Source organism: Carcharhinus amblyrhynchos, chromosome 14 (assembly GCF_965287045.1).
Source record: "Carcharhinus amblyrhynchos chromosome 14, sCarAmb.v2.hapA, whole genome shotgun sequence".
Taxonomy (NCBI): domain Eukaryota; kingdom Metazoa; phylum Chordata; class Chondrichthyes; order Carcharhiniformes; family Carcharhinidae; genus Carcharhinus; species Carcharhinus amblyrhynchos.
Genome location: NC_137337.1, coordinates 56402068 through 56428894, shown reverse-complemented (window position 1 = coordinate 56428894; position 26827 = coordinate 56402068). Strand labels below are relative to the sequence as shown.

The 26827-nt window shown below is 43.3% G+C and overlaps 1 protein-coding gene and 1 pseudogene across 2 annotated transcripts in view; both read right to left on the bottom strand.

Annotated features, from left to right (window-relative positions):
• The window catches only part of psen1 (presenilin 1), a 90533-nt gene that overhangs the window by 47285 nt on the left and 16421 nt on the right, over positions 1 to 26827 (bottom strand). For both annotated transcript variants that reach the window (XM_080202916.1, XM_080202917.1), the window contains exon 3: positions 24927 to 25162. In XM_080202916.1, coding sequence (XP_080059042.1) covers positions 24927 to 25162 — 236 coding nt within the window. The remainder of the gene's footprint in view (positions 1 to 24926; positions 25163 to 26827) is intronic.
• Positions 7732 to 19624, bottom strand: LOC145352332 (ELMO domain-containing protein 2 pseudogene; annotated as a pseudogene).

The window sequence follows — 26827 nt, the reverse complement described above, 5'->3', positions numbered from 1 at the left end:
GTGTAATGAGTTAGGACTAATGATCTTCTAGTAAAGAATGTTGTAGGGAAGAGTGATCATCTCATGCTTGAATTCCAAATTCAGTTTGAGGGGAGAATCCCACGCTAGTTTTGGTGTTAACCAAAGAAATTATATAAACATGAAGACACATTTGGCCATAGTGGACTGGGCAGAAAATAAAAACATAAGACAGTTGATGAACAGTGGCATATATTCAACTCCTCCCAACTAAAATATATTTCCGAGGGGAAGATAGATCGCAAGAGGGGAACAGTATTGTAACTGCACTGGAAGAGTTTAGCTAAGGGCATGGCTAGCTCTATTGCAGTGATGTTGTGAACGCCCACAGCTTTTAAAAAGTCGACCATCTCTAGCATACAGTAGAATCATCTGAGTATCTGGTGCTTTCAGCCTTATGTACAAACAATAAATTAGGAGCTGAAGTAAGACATTTGATCTCTGAGCTTGCTTATAATATCGTGGCTGATCTGACATGTGGCAATAAGTCCATATTCCACCACTCCCACCCTCCTCAATAATCTTTGGCTCTCCTGTCAGTCAAAGATCTACCACTGCCTTGAAAATATTAAACGCCACCACTCTCCAGGGAAAGAAATATGGAAGCCTCACGGGCCTTGAAAAACATTACTCCTTATCTTAAATGGGAGATATGGGGAAACATTCCTTCAGTATCCCTGTCAAACACCATCAAGATCTTGTATGTTTCAAGATAAGATCACCTCTCAATCTTCTAAACACCAACTGGTAACGGACCCAGCGTGCCCAACATTTCCTCATAAGAATCCCCCATCCAATACTCTAGATGTGGCCCCACAAACAGCCTGTACAAATGCAGCAAAACATCCTTACTTTTTTGTTCTATTCACCTTGCAATTAATGACAATACTCCATTTCCTTTCTAATGACTTGCTGCACCTGCATTCTGACTTTTTGGGATTTCTGTATTAAGACACCCAGTTCCCTCTGTATCTCAAGAGTTCTGCAATCTCTCTCCATTTAAGTAATATGCTTTTCTATTCTTCCTGTCAAAGTAGAAAATTCATTCATGTCCCAAGGACCTTGGTACTCTTGGTCAACTAGGTGGTGGAGATCTTGTGTGTTTGGAAGGTGCTGTTGAAGGAGCCTTGGAAAGCTGTTGTATTACACCTTGTGTATGGTAAACACTGCAAATATTACACAATGGTGGTGCATAGATTGAACGTTTAAGTGGTGGATGGGTTGATGTTTTGGATGGTGTTGAGCTTCTTAGGTGTAGGAACTTAACTCATCCAGGCAAGTAAAGAGTTTTATAACTGCCTTTACTTGTGCCTTGTGATTAGCTTTGGGGAGACCAGAGTTGAGTCACTCGCAGAATTCCCAGCCTCTGACCTGTGTTTGGGAGCCAAATTATATGGCAGATCCAGTTCAGTTTCTGGTCAACGTTAACCCCCAAACAGTGATAGAAACATAAAAAAAGGTCATTCAGCCCTTTGAGCCTGGTTTGCCATTCAATATCATGGCTGATCCTTTATCTTAGCACCATGTGCCTGCGCTCTGCCCATACCCCTTGACACCTTTTGATTCAAGAAATCTATTTTTTTTCTTAAATATATTCAATGACTTGGCCTCCACAGCCTTCTGTGGTAGAGGATTCCACAGGTTCAGCATCCTCCAACTGAAGTTAACCCTCATCTTAGTCCTAAATGGCTGTATCTTGAGACTATGACCCCCTTGTTCTAGATCACCTCAGCCCGAGGACATATCACCCTTATATCCAGTCTGTCCAACCTTGTCAGAATTTTATATGTTTCAATGAGATCCCGAGTGAAAACAGGCCTAGTTGATCCAATCACTCCTCATACGACAATCCTGCCAACCCAGGAATCCGCTTGATGAACTTTCACTGAAATCTTCCTCTATGGCAAGTACATTCTTTCTTCGGGTAGAGACCAAAACCATACAAAATACTCTGAGCGTGGTCTCATTACGGCGCCGTACAGCTGCATCAAGACATCCTTCCTCCTGTACTCGAGTCTGCTTGTGACAAAGACCAACCGGTATACAAGGACATTCAGGTCCCAATGGTACATCAACACTTCCCAATCCATCATCAGTCAATGAAAGTGGAGAGGCAGGCACAGCAAGCAATTAGGAAGGCAAATGGCATGTTGGCCTTCATTGCAAGAGGATTCAAGTTTAAAGTACCATTATATAAAGCCTCGGTGAGACACAACTGAAATATTGCGCACAGCTTTAATCTCCCTACTCAAGAAAGGATATACTTGCCATAGAGAGAATGCAGCAGAAACTAAGTGTTTCTGCTAAGCTGAAACTAGGGTTTGCAGGACTGTCTTGTGAAGAGGGATTGATTCAACAGGGCCTGTATTCACTGGAATTTAGAAGGATAAAAGATTGGATTTAAAATTCTAACAAGGCTGGACAGAAGGCTGGACAGACTAGATGCAGGGAGATGTTTTTCCCGATTGGGGACTCTTGAACCAGGAAGACACAATCTCAGGATGTGGGGCAGACCATTTACAATGGAGATGAGGAAATATTTCTCTACTTGTAAGGTAGTGAACCTATGGAATTCTCTACCACAAAAGACTGGAGACCAGTCACTGAATTTTCTGATAGTCATCTACAAGATTATGAGGGGTGCGGATAGTCAGAAGCTTTTTCCCCAGGGTGGAAGAGTCAATTTCTAGAGGTGTAGGTTTAAGGTGCGAGGGGCAAGGGGATGAATGAGACAAGTTTTTTTTAAACAAAAGGTGATGGGTGCCTGGAACTCGCTGCCAGGGGAGGTAGTGGTGGCAGATATGATTATGACCTTTAAGGGGCTTCTTGGTAAATACATGAATAGGATGGGAAGGGAGGGATATGATCGCCGGGGGTTAGGGGGTTTTAGTTCAGTCAGGCAACACAGTCGGTGCAGGCCTGGAGGGCCGAAGGATCTGTTCCTGCGCTGTAAATTTCTTTGTTCCCATACCCTTCGACAGCATTTAAATCTTTTTAAACATCTTATCTATTTCTTGAATATGTTCAAAAAACGAAGAAAATTAAGACTGAACTAAAACCCCCTACCCTTCCGGGGGCTTTATTCCTCTATTGCCATAGTATTCATGTATTTGTCAAGACGCTTCTTAAATGTCACTATCATATCTGCTTCCATTACCTCCCCTGGCAGCAAGTTCCGGGCACCCACCACCCTCTGCATAAAAAGCTTGCCTCATACATCTCCTTTAAACCTTGCCCCTCGTACCTTAAACTCTTCCACCCTGGGAAAAAGCTTCTGACTACCCACTCGGTCCATGCCTCTCATTATCGTGTAGGCTTCTATCAGGTCGCTCCTCAAACTCCACTGTTCCAGTGAGAACAAACCAAGTTTCTCCAACCTCGCCTCATAACTAATGCCCTCCATATGAGGCAACAACCTGGTAAATTTTTTCTGTACCCTCTCCAAAGTCTCTACATCTTTCTGGAATTGAACACTATATTCCAAGTGCAGCCTAACTAAAAATGCCTATAAAGCTGCAACATGACTTGCCAATTTTTAACCTAAGTGCCCCAGCCGATGAAGGTAAGCATGCAGTATGCCTTCTTGACTACATTCCCCACCTGCATTGCCACTTTGTGACCTGTGTACCTGTACACCCAGATCTTTCTGCTTATCAAAAGGGAGAAAAGAGGAACATGGCATTGAGGTCAAATTGAATGCCAGAGCAGACTTGAACAGTCAAATGGCCCACCCCCACTTCTAGTTTCTATCTCATCCTTGTGAATGCTCCACAATGAGTCCAGTTGCAGCTCTAGCTCTGCATTGTGAATTTCAAGTAATTGCAGCTGGAGACATTTCCTGCACAGTGGGGTATTTAGCAATGATAATGTCATTGATTATCAAGAGAGGATGTCAAACTTTCTGTCCTATTGGGAGATGGTAATTGTCCGTTATTTGCGTGACATGAATTTTGCTTGCCCCTCATCAGCCCAAGCCTGAATGTTATCCAGGTCTTGCTGCATGTTGGTATGGACTGCTTCAACATTTTAGGATTGCAAACGGTACTGAACATGGAAGCAGTGGTGAGGGATCAGAGCTCGTGCAACCAAATCTTCTCAATATTGAACCAGGGTAAATTCCAGCCTCTCCAAGCTGGATGTTGGATATTCAATCTGATAATTGAGACAGTGGAAGGGTTGAGAGAAGTGATGAGGTACAGCTTAATGTAGTAAGTATACATGTAGAAACTAATGTGCTTTTGGATGATAGAGCATGGGGCAGTATGGCGCTGAGAAACAGGAGGAGGCTGAGAATTTACCCTTTGGGGACAATTAGGTAAGAATCCTCACTATTAAGCATATAATAAACTTTACCATATTATTGATACAAAAGTTATTTGGAGAAAAGGGTCAAATTGATGCTGCAATTATAACAAAGTTCCATGAATTTTACAGATATAACAAGTGCACCATCTTCTGCTGGAATACAGAGTGGGATTATAATACCTCCAAAATGATGTCCATGCTTGCAAAATCCTGCTAACTGTCCTGGCTTGAGCCATTACACCTCATTAACTTGTGATTATCCCTCTCTCCACTCGCATTGTAAAGACTTGTCTGTCCGTATATGCCTTGTGTGTACCCAACTCTCCATGCACCTGATGAAGGAACAGTGCTCTGAAAGCTCATGATACCAAATAATCCTGTTGGACTTTAACCTCATGTTGAGACTTCTTACTATGACTCAATGACAATAGGATCCCTATTCCTCAACTTCCAACTCATGAACTTCCTCATATTCAATCATATCATGATCTTTATTTTGGTTTACTTTGCCCTTGCTCCATATCCCTTAGTAGTCTTCATCAAAAAACAGCACCTATTAAATCAACAGGAAAGCCTGCCAATATATCATACATTTTCTTTTCGTCCTCTTCAGTGCAAATTAAAAATGTAAATGAAAAATGGCGAGATTGAGACATTCAGCCCCATCTAGCCTGTTCCACCATACAATTATATCCTGGCTAATCAATATTTTGACTCCAATCTTGCCTGCCTTTCTTCCACATTTCTTGAAACTGTAGCCGAACATAAGTCCATCAACCTCCACCTTGAAATTTTCAGGGAATGCTTTAAGCAGGAGTATTCCAAATTTCCACTTACGCGAAGTTATTCTTGACAACACCTGTGAAATGCCTAGCATTAATTTCAATGTTATGCCTTCTTGCTTTGGACTTTCCCACCACTAAGTAGTTTTCCACTTTTTCTAGTTTACCATTTGAACCCCTTTTCCTCTCTGACGTCCTGCACTCCTGACTAGGTTTAAGTACAGCTCTGGGAACATTAATTTTCTTTGTAGACAATGTCCAGCTTTCTGCTCTGTACAGTAATGGGTACATGACTACTGGTGATGTGTAAATTGGGAGGCAGGGTGGTGATGGTGCTAAAGGTGTTTGACAGTTTAGCTCCAAGCCGTGTGCTCCAGTGATGGAAAATAGCAGTGAGTGAAAATTACAAAGAGATCAGGGAAAGCAGACAGATGTCATTGTCCAAATTGGCATGAATGACATAGGTAGAAAGAGACAGGTTGCACTTGAATCCCGGGGGAAAAATATCCTGGCAGGCAGGTTTGCTAAGGCTACTAGGGGGAATTTAAATTAGAAAGGTTGCGGGGTGGAAATCAAATTGAAGTGACTGGGAGAGAGGAGGTTTGCTCACAAATAGAGAAAGCTTGTCCACAGTGTGAGAGGGAGTATAGGCAAGTGATAGAAAAGGGGAGATGTGTCTATTTTAACGCAAGGAGTGTTGTGAACAAAGTGAATGAGCTTAGAGTGTAGATCACTACTTGGAAATGTGATGTGGTGGCCATTACAGAGACTTGGATGACTCAGGGACAGGACTGGTTACTTCAAGTGCCGAGTTTCAGAAGGGACAGGGAGGGAGGCAAAAGAGGTGGGGGAGTGGCACTGTTGATCAGAGATAGTGTCACGGCTGCAGAAAAGATGGACGCCGTGGAGGGATTGTCTACGGAGTCTCTGTGGATGGAGGTTAGGAACAGGAAAGGGTCAATAACTTTACTGGGTGTTTTTTTTTATATAGGCTGCCCAATAGTAACAGGGATGTTGAAGAGCAGGTTAGGAAGCAGATCCTAGAAAGGAGATCCTAGAAAGGTGTAACAATAACAAGAGTTGTCGTGGTGGGAGATTTCAACTTCTCAAATATTGATAGGAATCTCCCTAGGGTAAGAAGTTTAGATGGGGAGGAGTTTGTTAGGTGTGTTCAGGAGGGTTTCTTGACAGTGTGTGGATATGCCTACAAGAGGAGAGGCTGTACTTGATTTGGTATTGGGAAATGAACATGGTCAGGTGTCAGATCTCTCAGTGGAAGAGCATTTTGGAGATAGTGATAATAATTCTATCTTCTTTATAATAGCATTGGCGAGAGATCGGATCAGACAAGTTAGAAAAATATTTAATTGGAGTAAGGGGAATTATGAGGCTATCAGGCAGGAAATTGGATGCTTAAATTGGAAAGAGGTTTTCTCAGGGAAATGTACGGAAGCAATATGGCAAATTTTCATGGAATGTTTGCCTGGAGTCCTGCATAGCAATGCTCCGATGAGACAGGGAAGTATGGTAGATTACAGGAACCGTTGTGTACAAAGGCTGTAATAAATCTCATCAAGAGGAGGAGAAAAACTTACAAAAGGTTCAGAGAGCTAGGGAATGTTAGAGGTCTAGAAGAGGATACAGCTATAGGAAGGATCTTAAGAAGGAAATTAGGAGAGCCAGAAGGGGTCATGAGAAGGTTTTGGCAGGCAGGATTAAGGAAAACTCCAAGGCATTCTACAAGTATGTGAAGAGCAAGAGGATAAGACGTGAAAGAATAGGATCTATCAAGTGTGACGGTGGAAACGTTTGTATGAAACCAGAAGAAATAGCAGAGGTACTTTGTTCTTTGTACTTAATGAATACTTTACTTCAGTATTCACTATGGAAAAGGATCTTAGTGATTATAGTGCAGACTTGCAGCAGACTGAAAAGCTTGGGCATGCAGATATTAAGAAAGAGGATGTGTTGGAGCTTTTGAAAAGCATTAAGTTAGATAAGTCACCGGGACCGGATGGGATGTACCCCAGGCTACCGTGGGAGGCAAGGGAGGAGATTGCTGAGCCTCTGGCAATGATCTTTGCATCATCAATGGAGACGGGAGAGGTTCTGGAGGATTGTGGATGTTGTTCCTTTATTCAAAAAAAAAGGGAGTAGATATAGCCCTGGAAATTATAGACCAGTGAGTCTAGCCTGGTTGGCAAGTTGATGGAGAAGATCCTGAGGGGCAGGATTTATGAACATTGAGAGGTATAATATGATTAAGAATTGTCAGCACGGCTTTGTCAAAGGCAGATCATGCCTTACGAGCCTGACTGAATTTTTTGAAGACATGACTAAACACATTGATGAAGGAAGAGCAGTAGATGTAGTATACATGGACTTCGGCAAGACATTTGATAAGGTGCCCCTTGCAAGGCTTATTGAGAAAGTGAGGGGGCATGGGATCCAAGGGGACATCGCTTTGTGGATCCAGAACTGGCTTGCCTACAGAAGGAGCGGTTATAGATAATGTTATTAATATTTACAAGTAAAAACTTGATTGAAAATCATGGATCCATTGCATAAACTCACATCTTCCTATTAATTCCAAGTGCCACATCATAGGTTTCATGCAATTTGCTGTCTATTTGTTGAAGTTCAATTTAAGCACTGTTTTGGGATCTTATGTGTTGTTTTATTCTTTCATGAAATTGTTTTCTGCAGAGATTGAATTCCATGATGCTCGATGGCACCTCCTTAAACCAGAATTGATCAAACTCGTACATTAGGTAACAATAAACTTGATGGAAATGTTGCAACTGTGGAACTCCAGGAACCAGGCTGTAGAAGTGAGTCTTTAGTAAGCCACTCTTCATCATACTATAAGCCATTTCAGTGAGGTTTATTCCAACAATAGCAAAGGAATATCCTACTTTGGGGTGATTTGAATGTGAAAGAGTCTGGCGAGCTGTTTCTGTGTAGTAGTCTCCAAAGAATACTAGATTGTGCAACCCCAGCATTCCCATGCCTCTGAAGTCAGTTTTAGGATCATCACCTTGAAACCCAATATCACCCCATTGTTTGGTGATTCTTGACTCCAGGTGCATGAGGCATCAGCAAATTCCACAACTTTTTCAGCATATCTTCATGCTGCTTGTTTGAAGAATTGAATGGCTGCTTTCGTAGGTTTCCTACATCAGCAAAGAGTTTTTTAAAGCCAGAGATTTGGAGCAAGCATGTCTGTAAATTTAACTTGAACTTTGGGTCATATTCTGCATGGAGGTCAGTCACCAGTGGAGTGCCCCAAGGATCTGTTCTGGGACCCTTACTCTGTGATTTTTATAAAATGACCTGGATGAGGAAGTGGAGGGATGGGTTGGAAAATTTGCTGATGACACAAAGGTTGGAGGTGTTGTGGATAGTGTGGAGGGATGTCAGAAGTTGCAGCGAGACATTGACAGGATGCAAGACTGGGCAGAGAAGTGGTAGATAGACTTCAACCCAGATAAGTGTGAAGTGGTTCATTTTGGCAGGTCAAATAGGATGGCAGAATATAATATTAATGGTAGGACTCTTGGCAGTGCGGAAGATCAGAAGGATCTTGGGGTCTGAGTTCATAGGACGCTCAAAGCAGCTGCACAGGTTGAAGCTGTGGTTAAGACGACGTGCTGTGTATTGGCCTTCATCAATCGAGGAATTGAGTTTAGGAGTTGAGAGACAATGCTGCAGCTGTATAGGACCCTGGTCAGACCTCACTTGGAGTACTGTGCTCAGTTCTGGTCGCCTCATTACAGGAAGGATGTGGAAGCCATAGAAAGGGTGTACAGGAAATTGACAAGGATGTTGCCTGGATTGGGGAGCATGCCGTATGAGGATAGGTTGAGGGAGCTTGGCCTTTTCTTCTTGGAGAGATGAAGGATGAGGGGCGACCTCAGAGGCGTATAAGATGTTGAGAGGTATTAATCGAGTGGATAGTCAGAGGCTTTTTCCCAGGGCTGAAATGGTTGCCACAAGAAGACAAAGGTTTAAGGTGCTGGGAAGTAGGTATAGAGGAGGTGTCAGGGGTAAGTTTGTCACTCAGAGAATGGTGGGTGTGTGGAATGGGCTGCCAGCAATGGTGGTGGAGGCGGATTTGATAGAGTCTTTTAAGAGACTTTTAGATAAGTACATGGAAGTTGGTAAGATGGGTAAGCCTAGTAGTCTCTAAGGTAGGGACATGTTTGGCACAACTTTGTGGGCCGAAGAGCCTGTATTGTGCTGTAGTTTTTTTCTCTGTTTTCTATGTTTTTCTATGAGTAGGGAGGTCCTGTAATGGCAATTTAGAGAGTTAGGTTGAAGATTGAAAAGCAGGGCCTCTAGGGTAGCAATCTCATGATTACTCTCTGTGCCACATGCAAGTGAGGCTAGGACCAAGGAAACAGTGCAACTGAACATGCAGCTAAGGAACTGGTGCAGGAAGGAGGGTTCAGTTTCTTGGATCACTGGGGTGTCTCCCAGGGAAGATGGGGCCTGTACCAAGAGTACAGGTTATACCTGAACTGGAAGGGCACCAATATTCTGGCTGGGAGGTTTGCCAGTATGGTTTGGGTGGGTTTAAACTAATGTGGCAGGAAGGTGGGAATCAGGACAGTAGGCCAGCAAGTGTAGAGAATGGGGATGAGTATGGAACAAAGGCCAGGCTATCTAAGAGGAAAAGAAAGCGGGGGGGGGGCCAGAGGTCTGGAGTGCTTCCGTTTCAACGCAAAGAACATAACAGGTAAAACAGATAAACTCAGAGCCTTGCTTCTTGCACGGAACTTAGATGTGGTTGCAATAACGTAGACTTGGTTAAAAGAGGGACAGGACTGGCAGCTAAATATTTCGGAATATAGATGTTTTAGGCAAGACAGAGGGGAAGGTAAAAAGGCAGGGGAGTTGCAACACTGGTTAGGGAACATATTACAGCTACACAGAGGAAGATCACCTCTGAAAAATCGTGTAATGAGACACTGTGGGTAGAACTCAAACAGGAAGGGGGCAGTCACTATGATGGAGATGCACTACAGGCCTCCCAACAGCCCATGGGAAGTTGAGGAACAGATAAGTAAGTAGATTCTGGAAAGATGTAGAAATAATAGGGTTGTTGTAGTGTAATTTTCCTCATTTTGATTGGAAATCCCTCAGGGCTAATGGTCCGGATGGTGAGGAATTTGTTAAGCGTGTCCAGGAAGGCTTTTTGCAACAATACGTGGCTGGTCTGACTGGAGAGGGGCTTTACTGGACCTAGTACTTGGGAATAAGTCCGACCAGGTCAAAGTTGCATTGGGAGTACATGTGGTAAAAAGTAACCACAATTCCGAGTGTTGTCCTAGGGTTACAGTGCTAAACCGGGAGAAGGCTAACTACAATCGGATTCGACAGGATTTGGAGGCAGTTGTTTGGGAGATGCTGTTTGAGGGTAAATCCACATTTGGCGTGTGGGAGTCTTTTAAGAAGCAGTTGATTGGAGTGCAATACAGGCATGTGCCTAAGGACAGGAAAGGCAGGATTCAGGAACGTGGATGACCAGGAAAATTGTGAGTCTAGTCAAAAAGGAAAAAGATGCATACATGAGGTCTAAGCAATTAAAAACAGGTGAAGCATTTGAAGAATACAGGGAAAATAGAAAAGAGCTCCAACAGAGAGTTAGGAGGGCAAGAAGGGGTCACGAAATGTCCTTGGCAAACATGATTAAGGAGATTCCGAAGGCATTTTATACATATATTAGGAACAAGAAGGTAGCTAGAGAAAGATTTGGTCCATTTAAGGATAAAGGAGGAAAATTATGAGCAGAACAAAAGTAAGTGGGTGAAATCCTTAATGAGTGCTTTGCATTGGTATTCACAAAGGAGGGTCACGTCGATTGATGGCATCTTGGAGGGGTGCGAAAACACTTTAGAGCAAGTCTTCATTACGAGGGAGGAAGTGTGAAGTGAATTAAAAAACATTAAGGTAGGCAAATCCCCAGGACTAGATGGCATCTATCCCAGATTACTGAAGGAGACAAGAGATGAAGTTGCTGGGTCTCTGACAGAAATCTTTGTTTCGTTGTTGGTCACTGGTGAGGTCCCAGAGGATTGGAGGATAGCCAATGTCGTTCCATTATTTAAGAAGGGTAGCAAGGATAACCCAGGTAGTTATAGACCAGTGAGCTTGGCATCAGTGATAGGGAAACTATTGGAGATGATTCTTAGGAATAGGATCAATACACATTTGGAACTGAATGGTCTTGTTAGTGACAGACAGCATGGTTTTGGATTTTGGAGGTCATGTCTCACTAAATTGAATTTTTTGAGGTGACAAAAATGATTGACGAGGGAAGGGCTGTGGATGTTGTCTACATGGACTTTAGTAAGGCATTCAACAAGGTCTCCTCGTGGCAGGCTGGTGCAAAAGATTAAATCTCGAGATCAGGAGTGCATAGCCAGATGGATTCAGAGCTGGCTTGGCCATAGAAGACAGAGTAGCAGTAGAAGAGTGTTTTTCTGAATAGAGGTCTGTAACTAATGGTGTTCCGCAGGGATCAGTGCTGGGACCTCTGCTGTTTGTAATATATATAAATGAATGACTTGAAAGAAAATATAGCTGGTCTGATCAGCAGGTTTGTGGATGATCGGTGGAGCTGCGGATAGTGATGGAGATTGTCAAAGAATACAGCAGAATATAGATAGCTTGGTAAACTGGGCTGAGAAATGGCAGATGGAATTTAATTCAGGGCAAGGTGATGCATTTTAACAGATCTAATTCAGATGGGAACTACAAAATAAATGGCAGAACAATCAGGAGCATAGATACAGATCTTTAAAAGTGGCAGCACAGGTAGAAAAAGTGGTGAAGAAAGTATATGGCATGCTTGTCTCCATCAGTCGTGGCACTGAATATAGAAGTTGGCAAATTACAGTTGTGTAAAACGTTGGTTAGGTCACATCTGGAATATTGTGTCCAATTCTGGTCACCACACTGGCAGAAGGATGTGGAGGCTTTAGAGAGTGCAGAAAAGATTTACCAGGATGTTGCCTGGTATGGAGGGTATCAGCTATGAGGAGAGCTTGAATAAACTGGGATTGTTAGAACGTAGTACACTACAGCACAAACAGGCCTTTTGGCCCACAAGTTGCGCCGATCACATCCATACCTGCCAGGCCATAGAACTATCTATAACTCCCAATCCCATTAAATCCCACGTACTCATCCAGAAGTCTTTTAAAAGACCCCAGCGAGTTTGCCTCTACCACCACCGACAGCAGCCGATTCCACTCACTCACACCACCCTCTGAGTGAAAAACTAACCCGACATCTCCTTTGTACCAGCTCCACAGCACCTTAAACCTGTGTCCTCTTGTAGCGACCATTTCAGCCCTGGGAAATAGCCTCTGAGAATCCACCCTATCTATTCCTCTCCACATTTTATAAACCTCTGTCAGATCACCTCTCAACCTTCATCTCTCCAGGGAGAGGAGACCTAACTCCTTCAACCTATCTTCACAAGGCATGCCTCCTAGGCAACATGCTTGTAAATCTCCTCTGCACCCTCTCAATAGCTTCCACATCCTTCCTGTAGCGAGGCAACCAGAACTCGCACAGTACTCCAAGTGGGGTCTGACAAGGGTCTTAAAATTGCAGCATTACCTCCAGACTCCTAAACTCAATCCCTCGATTAATGAAGACCAGTACACCATAGGCCTTCTTGACCACATCCCTCCACCTGCGAGGCCGATTTAAGAGTCCTATGGACCCAGACCCCAAGGTCCTTCTGCTCCTCAATACTGCTAAGATTCCTACCCTTGATATTGTACTCCTTCATCCCATTGGACCTGCCAAAATGGACCACTACACATTTATCCACGTTGAAGTCCATCTGCCACTTCTCTGCCCAGTCTTGCATCCTATGTCACGCTGCAACTTCTGACATCCCTCCGGACTGTCCACACCACCACCAACCTTCGTATCGTCGGTGAACTTACTAACCCATCCCTCCACTTCCTCATCCAGGTCATTTATGAAAATGACAAACAGCAAGGGTCCCAGAACAGATCTCTGGGGCACTCCACTGGTGACCAACCTCCATGCAGAAAAAGACCCACCCACAATCACTCTCAGCCTTCTGCAGGCAAGGCAGTTCTGCATCCACAAGGCCAAAGCCCCTCGGATCCCATGCCCTCTCACCTTCTCAAGAAGTCTTGCATGGGGGACCTTATCAAATGCCTTGCTGAAGTCCATGTAAACCACATCCACTGCTCTTCCTTCGTCAATGTGTTCAGTCACATTTTCAAAGAACTCAACCAGGCTCGTAAGGCACGACCTGCCCTTGACGAAGCTGTGCTGACCATTTCTGATCATACTAAACTTCTCTAAATGCTCATAAATCCTGTCCCTCAGAATCCTCTCCATCAACTTACCAACCACTGAGGTCAGACTCACCAGTTGGTAATCTCCCAGGCTTTCACTGTTCCCTTTCTTGAAAATAGGAACCACATCCGCAATCCTCCGGAACCTCTCCCGTCTCCATCGACGACGCAAAGGTCATTGCCAGGGGCTCTGCAATCTCTTCCCTCACCTCCCACAGTAACCTGAGGTACATCCCATCCGGTCCTGGCGACTTATCTATCTTGATAGAATTTAAAAGTTCCAACACATCCTCTTTCTTAACATCCACATATTCAATCTTTTCAGTCCGCCGCAAACCTGCAGTACAACCTCCCAGATCATTTTCCACTGTGAATACCGAGGCAAAGTACTCATTAAGCACCTCTGTCATTTCTTCCAGTCCCACACAGATTTTTCCCCCTTCACATCCTATCCCTTCACATCTTATCCTTATAATCTTCACATATTTGTAGAACGCCTTGGGATTCTCCTTAATCTCCCTGGAAAGACAGAGGCTGACAAATGACCTGATAATAGGGTGAGTAGTTGGAAGCTTTTTCCCAGGGCAGCAATACAAGGGGGCATAAATTCAAGATAAGGGGGAAAGGTTTAGTGGAGATGTGCAAGGGAAGTTTTTTTCCTACACACAGGGTGGTGGGGCCTGGAATGCACTGCCAAATGAGGTGGTCAAGGTAGTTATGTTAGCTACATTTAAGACTTACCTTGACAGGCATATGAACAAATGAGAATTAGAGGGATAAGCGGTTGGTTAGAGAGGTGAATGGGATCGGCGCAGGCTTAGAGGGCCGAAGGGCCTGTTCCGGTGCAGGTCAGTGGGACTAGGCAGAAAAATGGTTCGGCACAGCCAAGAAAGGCCAATGGGTTTGTTTCTGTGCTGTAGTGTTCTATGGTTCTATATTTAAGAAAAACTTGGACAGCTACGTGGACGAGAGGGGTATGGAGGGATATGGTGCAGGTCAGTGGGATTAGACAGAAAAATGATTTGGCACAGCCAAGAAGTGCCAAAGGGCCTGTTTCTGTGTGTAGTGTTCTATGGTTCTACTGTTCTTTGTTCTATTGGCAAGTCATTCAACCATTTTACTACCACTCAGCCCGAAATGTCTGGTGTTCCACAATCTCCCTTGGTTTCCAAAACGCTTACTGATTTTCCTTTTTTTGAAGAGATGGTGATTGACCTGTGAATTTTGACATCAGATTTAAGATTTGCAATTCAGTTAGATCCAGATTTCCTCACCTGCCAAAGAGCCTCAATTTGATGAACTGTTTTATGTCAGTAAATACCAAAACAATGTGGAGATTCAAAGATAAGACACGTGTGCAGATTGGAGAAAGTGCTCAAAGATCTTATCTTTTACTTAAAAACAGGTTACTGCTCCCTTGACCATAAATTTAGGCATATCTAACCTTTACTGCTGCATCCTAACTGACACCAAGCCCTGTTCACTCATTATTCATTTGTGCAGACCCACATCAGTCCTTGGTCTGGCATTACTAATATTAAAATTCTCATCCCAGTGTTCAAATCCTACCATGGCCTCACCTCCTTGCAAACTCTAATCTCCACCAGCTCTCAACCCTCCAAGTCTTACCTGACTTTTAGTTCTAGCCTGGTGCATCTCCCCCTGTTCCAGCTTTGGCACCCATGATCTCCAAAGCAAGTTCCACAATTTCTCTTTATACTTCTTCCTCCTTTAAGGCTGTTCTCAAAATTGATCTTTGATGAAAGGCTACAGCCCGAAACATTAACTGTTTCTCTTCCCACAGACGCTGTCCTGAGTGTTTCCAGCACTTTTTATTTCTAAATCTCCTTACATTGCATTTTAGCAATAAATCATTTTAGATCTGAAACAGTAACAGTTTCTCTTTCCACAGATGCTGCCAGACCTGCTGAGTTTATCCAGCATTTTGTTTTTACTTCAGATTTCCAGCATCTGCAGTATTTTGCTTTTATTATAGCAAATCTTGATTGATGATAAACCCATAAAGTATCTTTGGGTATTTTATTACATTACAGATGCTAATAATTGAGAAAAATAACTTGCAGTAAGTTTTCCATCAAACATGTGATTATAAAGGAAAGGTTTATGTAGCTTGCAGCTGCGGAACTAAACGCTAGACTTTGCTGCCATCAAATAGAACCTTCATAGAAAAGCAATGGGAGAAAAGGGGCAGATCATAGAATCCTGCAGTGCAGACAGAATGAGGCCATTTGGCCCTTTGAGCCTGCACTGATAACAATCCCACCCAGGCCCTTTCTCCATTACCAAATAATTACATTGTTAATCCTCTTATACTAAGGGGCAATTTAGCATAGTCAATCCACCTAACCTGCACATCTTTGGACCGTGGGAGGAAACTGGAGCACTCGGAGGAAACCTACGCAGTCTCAGGGAGAATGTGCATACTCCACACAGGCCATCACCAGAGGACAGAATTGAATCTAGGTCCCTGGCACTGTGAGGTAGCAATGCTAACTATTGTGCCACTGTGCTGCCCTGAAGCAAAACATGCATAATTAAAACTGAACCAATAACATAAAAGCTAGAAGCACTTGGTGGGTCAGGCAACAACTGTGGAGAGAGAAAGGCTTAGCATTTCAGATCAATTACCTTTTATCAGAATTAATTTCTGATGTGCAGTTCATCAGAAGTTCTGATGTGAACAATCAATCTGAATCACACTAAAACACAGACTGAATGCTTTGATTAAGCATTTTTTGTTTTTTGTTCAGATTTTCAATACATCTTTGGGTGTGGTGCCCAGCAGTGCTCCCAGTACTTCAGCTTTAGATGAACCAGGATTTTACATAGCTGAAACATAACTTCTACCTCCCTTGTATACTGGCCTTCTAAATGCAAAGGGCCAGTATTCCATAGCCTTTTTGATTATTTTCTGTACCTGTTTGTAACATCAAAATGCTCTGTTTCATCTTTTTTAGGTCCATTTGTCTACGGTAAAACTAATTTGTCTGTTTTGTCCACTCTCATCAATATCTCACTAATTTCATGTTACTACCTGTATTCCTAATAGTGCTGTCTATATTTGTAACCAGGAAATTTGGTGTATGTGGCTTTCTATACCAAGATATTTGTTAACAAATAGTTAAGGCCCCAATACAGGGACCTTGCGGGATGCCACTAATTACAGCCTGCCATTAGGGTGCCTTTCCATTATCCTTCCTCTGTCTTCTCTGTCAGCTATAAGTCATCCTTTACAGATTCATTTGTAGCTCTACAATCAGGTGGCACAATGGTTAGCAATGCTGCCTCACAACACCAGGAACCCGTGTTTGATTCCTGGTTTGGGTAATTGTCTGTGCATTCACCTTGTGTCTGCGTGGGATTCCTCTAGGTGCTCTGGTTATCTCCCACAGTCTGAAAGTGATCAGGTACATTGAGGGAGAATTTAGCATGGTCAGCGTACCTGAACAGGTGCAGGAGTGTGATAACTAGGGGATTTTCACAGTAATCTCATCGCAGTGTTAATGTAAGCCTACTTGTGACACTGATAAATAAATTTTAAACTTTAGCTGAGAATTTAAGATGTTTAGTCATCTTATCTTTAATAAGATTTCCTCAGAACAGGTTTTGGCCTGGAGCGATCACAGTATGGTTAAATTTAGCATACAGATGGAGCATGAGAAGGTAAAATCCAATACCATTGTCTTGTGCTCAAACAAAGGAGACTACAATGAGAAAGAGGAGGAGTAGGTTAAGGTAGACTGGGAACAAAAACTTTATGGTGGGACATTCAGGAACAGAGGAGAACTTTCAAAGCGATTTTTCAGTGATCAGCAAAAGTATATATTAGCGATAAGGAAGGACTGTAAAAAGAGGGATAATCAGCCATGGATATCTAAGGAAATAAAGGAGGATATCAAATTGAAAGAAAATCAGTACGAATTAGGAGGAAACAAGAGGATTGAGAAATCCTTAAAGGTCAACAGAAAGCTACAAAAAAAAAGCTATAAAGTAAAAGATAGATGAGAGTAAACTAGCTCAGAATATAACAGGTAGCAAAGGTTTCTACAAACATATAAAAAAAGTGGCTAAAAGACATTGGTCCTTTAGAGGATGAGAAGGGGGATTTAACAACAGGAAATGAAGAAATGGCTGAGGCATTGAACAGGTATTTTGTGTTGGTCTTCACAATGGGAGACACAAATAACATGCCAAAAATTGATGACAAGGTGGCTATGGCAGGTGAGGACCTAAAACGATCATTATCACGAAAGCAGCAGCGTTGGGCAAGCTAATGGGACTAAAGGTAGACAAGTCTCCTGGCCCTGATGGAATGCATCCCAGGGTACTAAAAGAGATGGTGGGGGAAATAGCAAATACACTCGTGGCAATTTACCAAAATTCACTGGAATCTGGGGCGGTTCCAGAAGATTGGAAAACAGCAAATGTGACGCCACCATTTTAAAAAAAAGGAGATAGACAAAAGGGAAGTACGGGCTGCCTAGCTCAACTTCTGTAGTGGGGAAAATGCTTGAATCTATCAAGGAAGAAATTGTGACACACCTGGACAGAAATTGTCTCATTGAGAAGATGCAGCATGTGTTAATGAAAGGCAGGTCATGTTAACTAGTTAGGTGAAATTCTTTGAGGACATTATGAGACTGGCAGAAAATGGGGAACCGGTGGATGTGGTGTATCTGGATTTCCAGAAGGCACACAAGATGCCACACAAAAGGCTGCTGCATAAGATAAAGATGCACAATGTTATGGGTAATGTATTACCATTGATAGAGGATTGGTTAACTTGCAGAAATGAAGAGTGTGGGGGCAAATGGGTGTTTTGCTGGTTGGTGATCAGTGACTAGTAGTATGCCTCAGAGATCAGCACTGGCACCACAATTGTTTACAATTTACATAGATGATTTAGAGTTGGGGACCAACAGTGTCATCTGTGTCAAAATTCACAGATGACACTAAGATGAGTGGTAGAGCAAAGTGTGCAGACAACACTGGATATCTGCAAAGGGATATAAATAGTTTGAGTGAGTGGGCAAGAGTCGAGCAGATTGAGTACAATGTTGGCAAATGTGAGGTCATCCATTTTGGTAGGAATAACAGCAAAAAGGACTATTATTTAAATGGTAAAAAATTGCGGTGTGCTGCTGTACAGATGGCCCTGGGGTGTCCTTGTGCATGAATTGCAAAAAGTCAGTTTGCAGATGCAGCAAGTAGTTAAGACAAATGGAATTTTGTCCTAGAGGGATGGAATTTAAAAACAGCGAGATTATGTTGCAGCTGTATAAGGTGCTGGTGAAGCCATACCTGGAGTGCTGTGTATAGTTTTGGTCTCCTTACTTGAGAAAGGATATACTGGCAATGGAGGGGGTGCAGGGGAGATTCACTAGGTTGATTCCAGAGTTGAGAGGGTTGGCTTATGAGGATAGACAGAGTAGACTGGGACGATACTCGTTGGAATTTAGAAGAATGAGACAGAGGATCTTTGAAGGGAAGATAGAAGCAGAGAGGTTGTTTCCACTGGCAGATGAAACCAGAAGTAAAGGGCTCAAAATGAGGAGCAGATGATTTAGGACTGAGTTGAGGAGGGACTTCTTCACCCAAAAGGTTGTGAATCTGTGGAATTCCCTGCCCAGTGAAGCAATTGAGGCTCTCTCACTGAATGTTTTTAGAGCAAAGATAAACAGATGTTTAATAAAAAAAACTGAAGGGCCATGAACAGGCGGGTAAGTAGAATTGAGTCCACAAAAAGATCAGCCATGATCATACTGAATGGCGGAGCAGGCTCAAAGGGCCAAATGGCCTACTCCTAACCCTCGTTCTATGTTGTTCACATGTTCTTACGAGTTCCAGGAGTTTGATCCAGCGATAGTGAAAAAACAGCAATATTATTTCAAGTCAGGAAGGTGCATGATTTGGAAGGGACCTCAGGCGATTGTTCCCATGTATCTGCTGCCCTTTGTCCTTCTGGTGGTAGCAGTTACAGTTGAGAAGGCATTGAAGGCCTTGGTGAATTGCTGAATGCATCTTGCATATAGCTGCAAATGCACAACGGTAAAGGTAGTGAATGTTTGCAGAGGGGTTACCAAACAAGTGTGCTGCATTGTCCAGGATGGTATCAAGCTTCTTTGTGTTGTTGGAGCTGCACTCATCCATACAAGCGGAGGAAATTTTCTCACTCTCCCAACTTGTACCTTGTGGATGGTAAATGGATTTTGGGGAGTCAGGCGAGTTACTCGCTGCAGAATTCCCAGCCTCTGGCTTATTTTTTTAGCCACAGTATTTACATGACTGGTCCAGTTCAATTTCTGTTCAATACATCCTGGGGGATTCCAGATAGTGGGGGAATTCAGCAATTGGCAAAAAAAGCAATGGCAACATGAGAAAAACACTTAAAAATAAAACATGAGTGGCTAGGTTCTGGAACGTGTTGTCAGTGAGTGTGGTGGAAGCAGATTTAATCATGTCATTCAAAAAGGGAATGGGAATGATCTGAAAGAAAAAAATTGCAGGGCTACCAGCAAGAGATGAGGACCGACATGAGGCAGTAAGAGCACGCCAGCCCATGTGGCTTATGATTCATTATTCTTTTAAAATTCACACATGGGATCTGGTCACTGCTGACCAGGACAGCATTTATTGCTCTAACTTCTCTTGAGAAGGTGGAGATTGAGCTACTTCATGAACTACTGTGCTCCCCAAGGTGTAAGTACGCCCACTGTGCCATTAGGGAGGGAGCTCCAGGATTTTGACCCAGCGATCGTGAAGGAATAGCAATATATTTCCAGATCAGGATGGTGAGTCTCTTGAAACTTCCAGGTAATGGTGTTCCATAAGAACATAAGAAATAGGAGCAGGAGTAGGCCATCTAGCCCTTCGAGCCTGCCCCGCCATTCAATAAGATCATGGCTGATCTGAGGTGGATCAGTTCCACTTTCCTGCTCTCTCCCCATAACCCTTAATTCCCTGGTCTGTCAAAAGCCTATCTACCCGTGACTTAAATATATTTAGCGAGGTAGCCTCCACCACTTCAACGGGCAGAGAATTCCAGAGATTCACCACCCTTTGAGTGAAGAAGTTCCTCCTCAACTCCGTTCTAAACTGCCCACCCCCCCCCCCCCCCCCACTTATCTTGAGGCTGTGCCCTCTAGTCCTGCTATCCTTTCTGAGCGGAAAGAATCTCTCTACCTCTACCCTATCCATCCCTTTCATTATCTTATAGAGACGTATAAGATACCCCTCATCCTTCTAAACTCCAACGAGTACAGACCCAGTCTATTTAGTCTCTCTTCATAGTCCAACCCCCTCATCTCCGGTATCAGCCTAGTGAACCTCCTCTGCACTCCCTCCAAGACCAAAATATCCTTGCACAAGTGCGGCGACCAAAACTGCACACAGTACCCCAGCTGCAGCCTCACCAGTGCCCTATACAGTTGCAGCAAGACCTCCCTGTTTTTATATTCTATCCCCCTCACTATAAAGGCCAGCATTCCATTCACCTTCTTGATCATCTGCTGCACCTGCATACTGGGTTTTTGCAGCTCATGCACAAGGGCCCCCAGGTCCCTCTGTACCGTAGCATGCCGCAGCTTTTCGCCCTTTAAACAGTAATCCCTCCTACAATTATTTCTGCCAAAGTGGATAACCTCACACTTGCTAACATTATACTCCATCTGCCAGGTCCTCGCCCACTCGCTCAGCCTATCCAGATCCCTCTGCAGACTTTCCACATCCTCCGCACAATTTGCTTTTCCACTCATTTTTGTGTCATCAGCAAATTTCGTTACCCTACACTCAGCCCCCTCCTCCAGATCATCTATATAAATGGTAAATAGCTGAGGCCTCAGTACCAATCCCTGCGGCACTCCACTAGTCACCAACCGCCAATCAGAATAGCACCCATTGATACCAACTCTCTGCCTCCTATTAGACAACCAGGGCACTGGTGAGGCCGCAGCTGGAGTACTGTGTGCAGTTTTGGTCACCGCACTTACGCAAGGATATTTTGGCCTTGGAGGGAATGCAGAGGAGGTTCACTAGGCTGATACCGGAGTTGAGGGGGTTGAGCTATAAGGAGAGGCTGAATAAACTAGGCTTGTACTCGTTGGAGTTTAGAAGGATGAGGGGAGATCTCATTGAGACATACAAGATGATGAATGGGATGGATAGGATAGAGGTGGAGAGGCTCTTCCCACTCAAAGGACAGTAGGACTAGAGGGCACAGCCTCAGGATAAGGGGGGGCAGTTTAGAATGGAGTTGAGGAGGAACTTCTTCACTCAAAGGGTGGCGAATCTCTGGAATTCTCTGCCCGTTGAAGTGGTGGAGGCTGCCTCGCTAAATATATTTAAGACGCGGGTAGATAGGTCTTTGATAGGCAAGGGGATTAAGGGTTATGGGGAGAAGGCGGGAAAGTGGAACTGAGCCACTTCAGATCAGCCATGATCTTACTGAATGGCGGGGTAGGCTCGAAGGGCTAGATGGCCTACTCCTGCTCCTATTTCTTATGTTCTTAACCAATCCTCTATCCACGCTAACATCTTACCCCCAACTCCATGCACCCTAATCTTCTGAAGCAACCTTTTGTGAGGCGCCTTATCAAACACCTTTTGAAAATCGAGAAACACCACATCCACTGGTTCCCCTCTGTCTACCGCACTAGTCACATCCTCATAGAAATCCAATAAATTCGTCAAACTCGACTTCCCCTTAACGAATCCGTGCTGCGTCTGCTCTACCAAACCATTCCTTTCCTGGTGCCTCGCTATATCTTCTTTGATGATAGCTTCAAGCATTTTTCCAACTATAGATGTTAAACTAACTGGCCTATAATTCCCTGCCTTTTGTCTGCTACCTTTTTTAAACAGCGGCATAACATTAGCCATTTTCCAATCTTCCGGCACTTCCCCGGAATCCAGCGAATTTTGGAAAATAATCACTAAGGCATCCACTCTCACCTCTGCCATTTCCTTCAGAACCCTGGGATGCATTCCATCCAGTCCTGGGGACTTGTCCACCATCAGTCCCATTAGTCTATCAAGCACTACCTCTCTAGTGACAGTAATCGCATTCAGGCCCTCAACTCCTACCATCCTTTTATCTTTAATATCCAGTAAACTATTCGCGTCCTCCTCAATGAAGACCGAGGCAAAAAACTCATTTAAGGCCTCCGCCATTTCCTCATCTCCCACCACTAAATCCCCCCTCTCATCCTCTAAGGGTCCAACATTCCCTGTGTCTGCTGCTCTTGTCCTTCTAGATAGTAATGGTCATGGGATTGGAATGTGCTGTTTCAGGAGCCTTCACAGTAAAAAGTCTGACAACACCAGGTTTAAGTCCAACCGATTTATTTGATGCCTTCCTACAGTGCATGACGTAGATGGTACATACTGTGTATCCATTGGTGCAGGAAAGTTTGTTGATGGGGTGCCAACCAAGCAGGCTGCCTTTTCCTGGATGGCATCAAGCTTGAGTGTTATTACAGCTGCACTCATCCAGGCAAATGCAGAGTATTCAATTGCATTCCTGTCTTATGCCTTGTAGATGGTATGTAGGTTATAGGGAGTCAGGTAATGAGTTTCTCATCTCAGGATTCCTAGCCTTTGATTATTTCTTGCAGCCACAGTATTTATATGGTTAGTCCAGCTGAGTTTCTGGTCAACAATAACCTCCAAGGTGTTGACAGTGGGAATTCAGTGATGGTAATACCATTGAATGTCATGGGACGACAGTTAGGTTGCCTCTTGTTGGAGATGGTTATTGCCTATACTTGTGTGGTACAAATGTTACTTGTCAGCCCAAGACTGGATATTGTCTAGGTCTTGTTGCATTTGGACATGTATCAGTATCTGAATTGCAGCAAATGGTACTGAACATTTTGCAATCATCAGAAAACCTCTGACCCAGTGATTGAAGATCACTGATAAAGCATCTGAAGATGGTTGGGCTTCGGGCACTACACTGAGTAACACTGCAGTGATGTCCTGGAACTGAGATGACTGACTTCCAACAACCACAACCATCCATCTTTGTGCTAGGTATGACTCCAACCAGTGCGCTGCCTTGGTATCAAAGGCAGTCATTCTGACATCACCTCTGGAGTTCAGCCTTTGTTCCTGTTTCTGCCAAGGCTGTAATGAGCTGAGCGACCCTGGCAGAATCCAACTGAGTATCAGTGAGCAAGTTACTGTTAAGCAAGGGCCACATGACAGCAGTACTGATGACCCCTTCCTTCAATTTATTGATGATTGAGAGTTGACTTATGGGCCAGGTTGGATATGTCCTGCCTTGTGTGTACAGGACATACTTGGGCAATTTTCCACAGTTGTCAGGTAGATGGCAGTGTTGCAGCTGTATTGCAACAGCTTACACTAAGAGTGCACTAAGTTCTGAAACAGTCTTCAGTGCAGTATCCAATGCCTTCAAACATTTCTTGATATCACATGGAGTGAATTGAATTGGCTGAAGACTGGCATGTGATGCTGGGGACCTCCAGAGGAGGCCAAGACGGACCAGGCACTTGGCTTCTCTGGCTGAATAAATGCTTCAATCTTGTCTTTTGCACTGAGGTACCAAGCTCCCTGGCCATTGAGGATGTGGATACTTGAGGAGCTTCCTCCTCCAGTGAGTTAATTGTCCACCACCAATCACAACTGGATGTGGCAAGACTGCAGAGCTTAGACCTGATTCATTGGTTGTGGAATCACTTAGCTCTATTGCTCACTGTTTCTTGGCTTACAAGTGTTTCATTCTCCTTTTTTATAGATCTCATTGTCATCTTTTGTTAATATATTCTCCATTCATCAGGATCTGTGCTATATACTATATTTTGGTCTTTCCTATATTTTTTCTTGTCTCTTACCTGTGCGTCTTTTCCAGCAAGTTCTTGTCAATTAGAGATATAAACTGATTCTGCATCACACTATGTTTTATGAAGGTCAATGACCTTCTGTCATTTTCCTCTTAGTAGTTGTTCAATTGCTAGTTTACTGTGGATAGTCTCTTTCATTTCATTAAACTCAACTTTACCTATATCTAGAACTTCAAATGGCTGTTTCACTTCTCTGCCTTTCAAATGCTACATTGATCTTGATTGCAACTTGATAAATGTTCATACTATGTTCGGATGTTAATTAAATCTGGCTCATCAGGTAAAACAAGTTAATATTGCCAGTCCCTTGCTCTAGGACAGCGATCTCCAAACTCCGATCCAGATGCGGCCCGCTGCGACCCATGGGCCGCAATTTGGAGACCCCTGGTCTAGGACGTCTTAATGCAAAACACTATGCTGAACACACAATAAATTCACAGCTTGACATACATCTGTTTATCCAAATTCACATGAAAACAAAATTCCATAGCCACTGACACATTCAACTTAGCCCCTCAAAAAGGAGGAGCAAAGAAGAGAGATGTTTAAAAGAAAAAAATTCCATAAAATACTCAAAAGGAAATACTTACAATTGGCCATCTTTCCGTGTGTAAAAAGTGACCGATTTGATAGTTGCAACAACGACCACCATGCACAAGGTGACTGGCACAAACAGCATGATTACGTGTTTGGCTCCATATTTAAGAGTCAGCTCCTCCTCGTCCCCTTCCTCCTCCTCTTGGGCCTGCCGCGTGGCACTCTGAGATTGACCATTGCTCTCCTGACAAGGTGCTTCATCGCTCAGCCTCCTGCGAGCAAGATCGGACTGTGAAAAGATTTTTGAGGGTTGGGGTTGGAAAAAATGTAACCATGAAAAGAAACTAGTTAACAAAAGACAAGACAATATCTGAGTCACAATGTTAGTGGGGAACACTGGAGAGCTGGGTGGGTAGGAGGGGATGACAGAAAAGGAGAGGTAAAGATGCAAGAGGGAGGGAAGGAAGGTTTCATGCAGTCTGAATGAGTAGAACAACAGCTCCAGCTCCTAATTTGTCATGCTGTATCAGGTCAGTCTGAATACTTCTACTACTGAACACATCCCTTAATAGGTATGGTGCAAAGATAGCAAAACAACCATCACAAACACTGGCTTCAGGAACTAAATTGTTAATTAATAATTAACTATCATAATAAGATTGAATTCATAGTCATATCAGAAGCTTCAAGAGATACCTCCGCCATCTCGTTCTTTACTAGAATCCAGTTCTGCAAAAGTAAGCAATCCCAGACAGAAGTTTCTCAAGATTAAAAATTGTTGTGCAATCTTACACCCCCATGATTAACAATGTATAGCACTGACAGGAAGTATTTTCCACTTCAGCTGGACTTTGTACTTGAAATTCTTCTGTCAGAAACAAGATCATAGGAATTTTACAGAAAGGACCAGAACAAAAATTTGAAGTAAAAGACTTGTCTATAGGAAATGTGGCATTTTTTTCCCCCCAATTTAGTACCACAAAAGCTGCTGAGGAAAGCTCAGTTTTTCAACCAGACAGTAGGGCCAGAACTTTACTGCTTTGCCCGCTCTGGCTTGCAGAACAGAAATCTGGCCTCAGGTGGGATTTTACGAGCTCACTAAGTGAGGCTGTAAAAAATTCCCTCCTCCTCCTCTCTCTCTCTCTCCCCTCCCCCCGGGTGTTAAAGTTTAGTAAACTCTTAGCTTAATGGCCACAAGGACAATCATTTAAGCATGCCTGGGTCGCTGAACACAAAATCTCTCCTTTACAAAGTACCTGAAATCACTAACTTCCTCTTCAAGTGGGCTGTTCCACTATAGTGAATAGTGAACCAATAATGAACAGCAGAAAATTAAATGAAATTAGCAGTAATGGGTAGCAAGTTCATTTGAGGCATTAGAGATGGTCATCCCTGCCATTTTGAGAATTGCCCAAAGCTCAGGGTTATAATCTATGGTCAGTAGCAGATCCAGAAAATTTTCATTGTGATGGCAAAAGAGGAACTTAAAGACAACAGATGTTACTAGGCAGAAAATCCTTCAGGAAGAGGATTTGTGCTTCTTTGAAGCAAACATGAAAGCACCAATGAGAGATCACCTCCCGTATTCTGCTCCTTAATCATGTTGTTCACGGAAGTTGAAAAACGGGAGGCTCTTATGAGCAACTGAAGGGCAAAGTAGAGGACCACAAGGTGTGGAGAAATAAGCAGAGAATCTGTTCTTGGGCATTAGATACAATAACAGAAGCTGCAGCATTTTCAAAACTAGTTAAATCAAGAATGTCCCCATTCTGCCTTTGGAATAATTTCAGTTTCTGATAACTATAAACTTGTCACCTCTTGAATAAAAGTACAATTCATTTATTAATCTAGACATACAACTGACCTCTCCAAGAAACTGGGAACATTTTCCAAAAAATATCTTGCTAGAAAATTTAGTTAATTATGGTGTTTGACCTAAACGTTGATAAGCTGT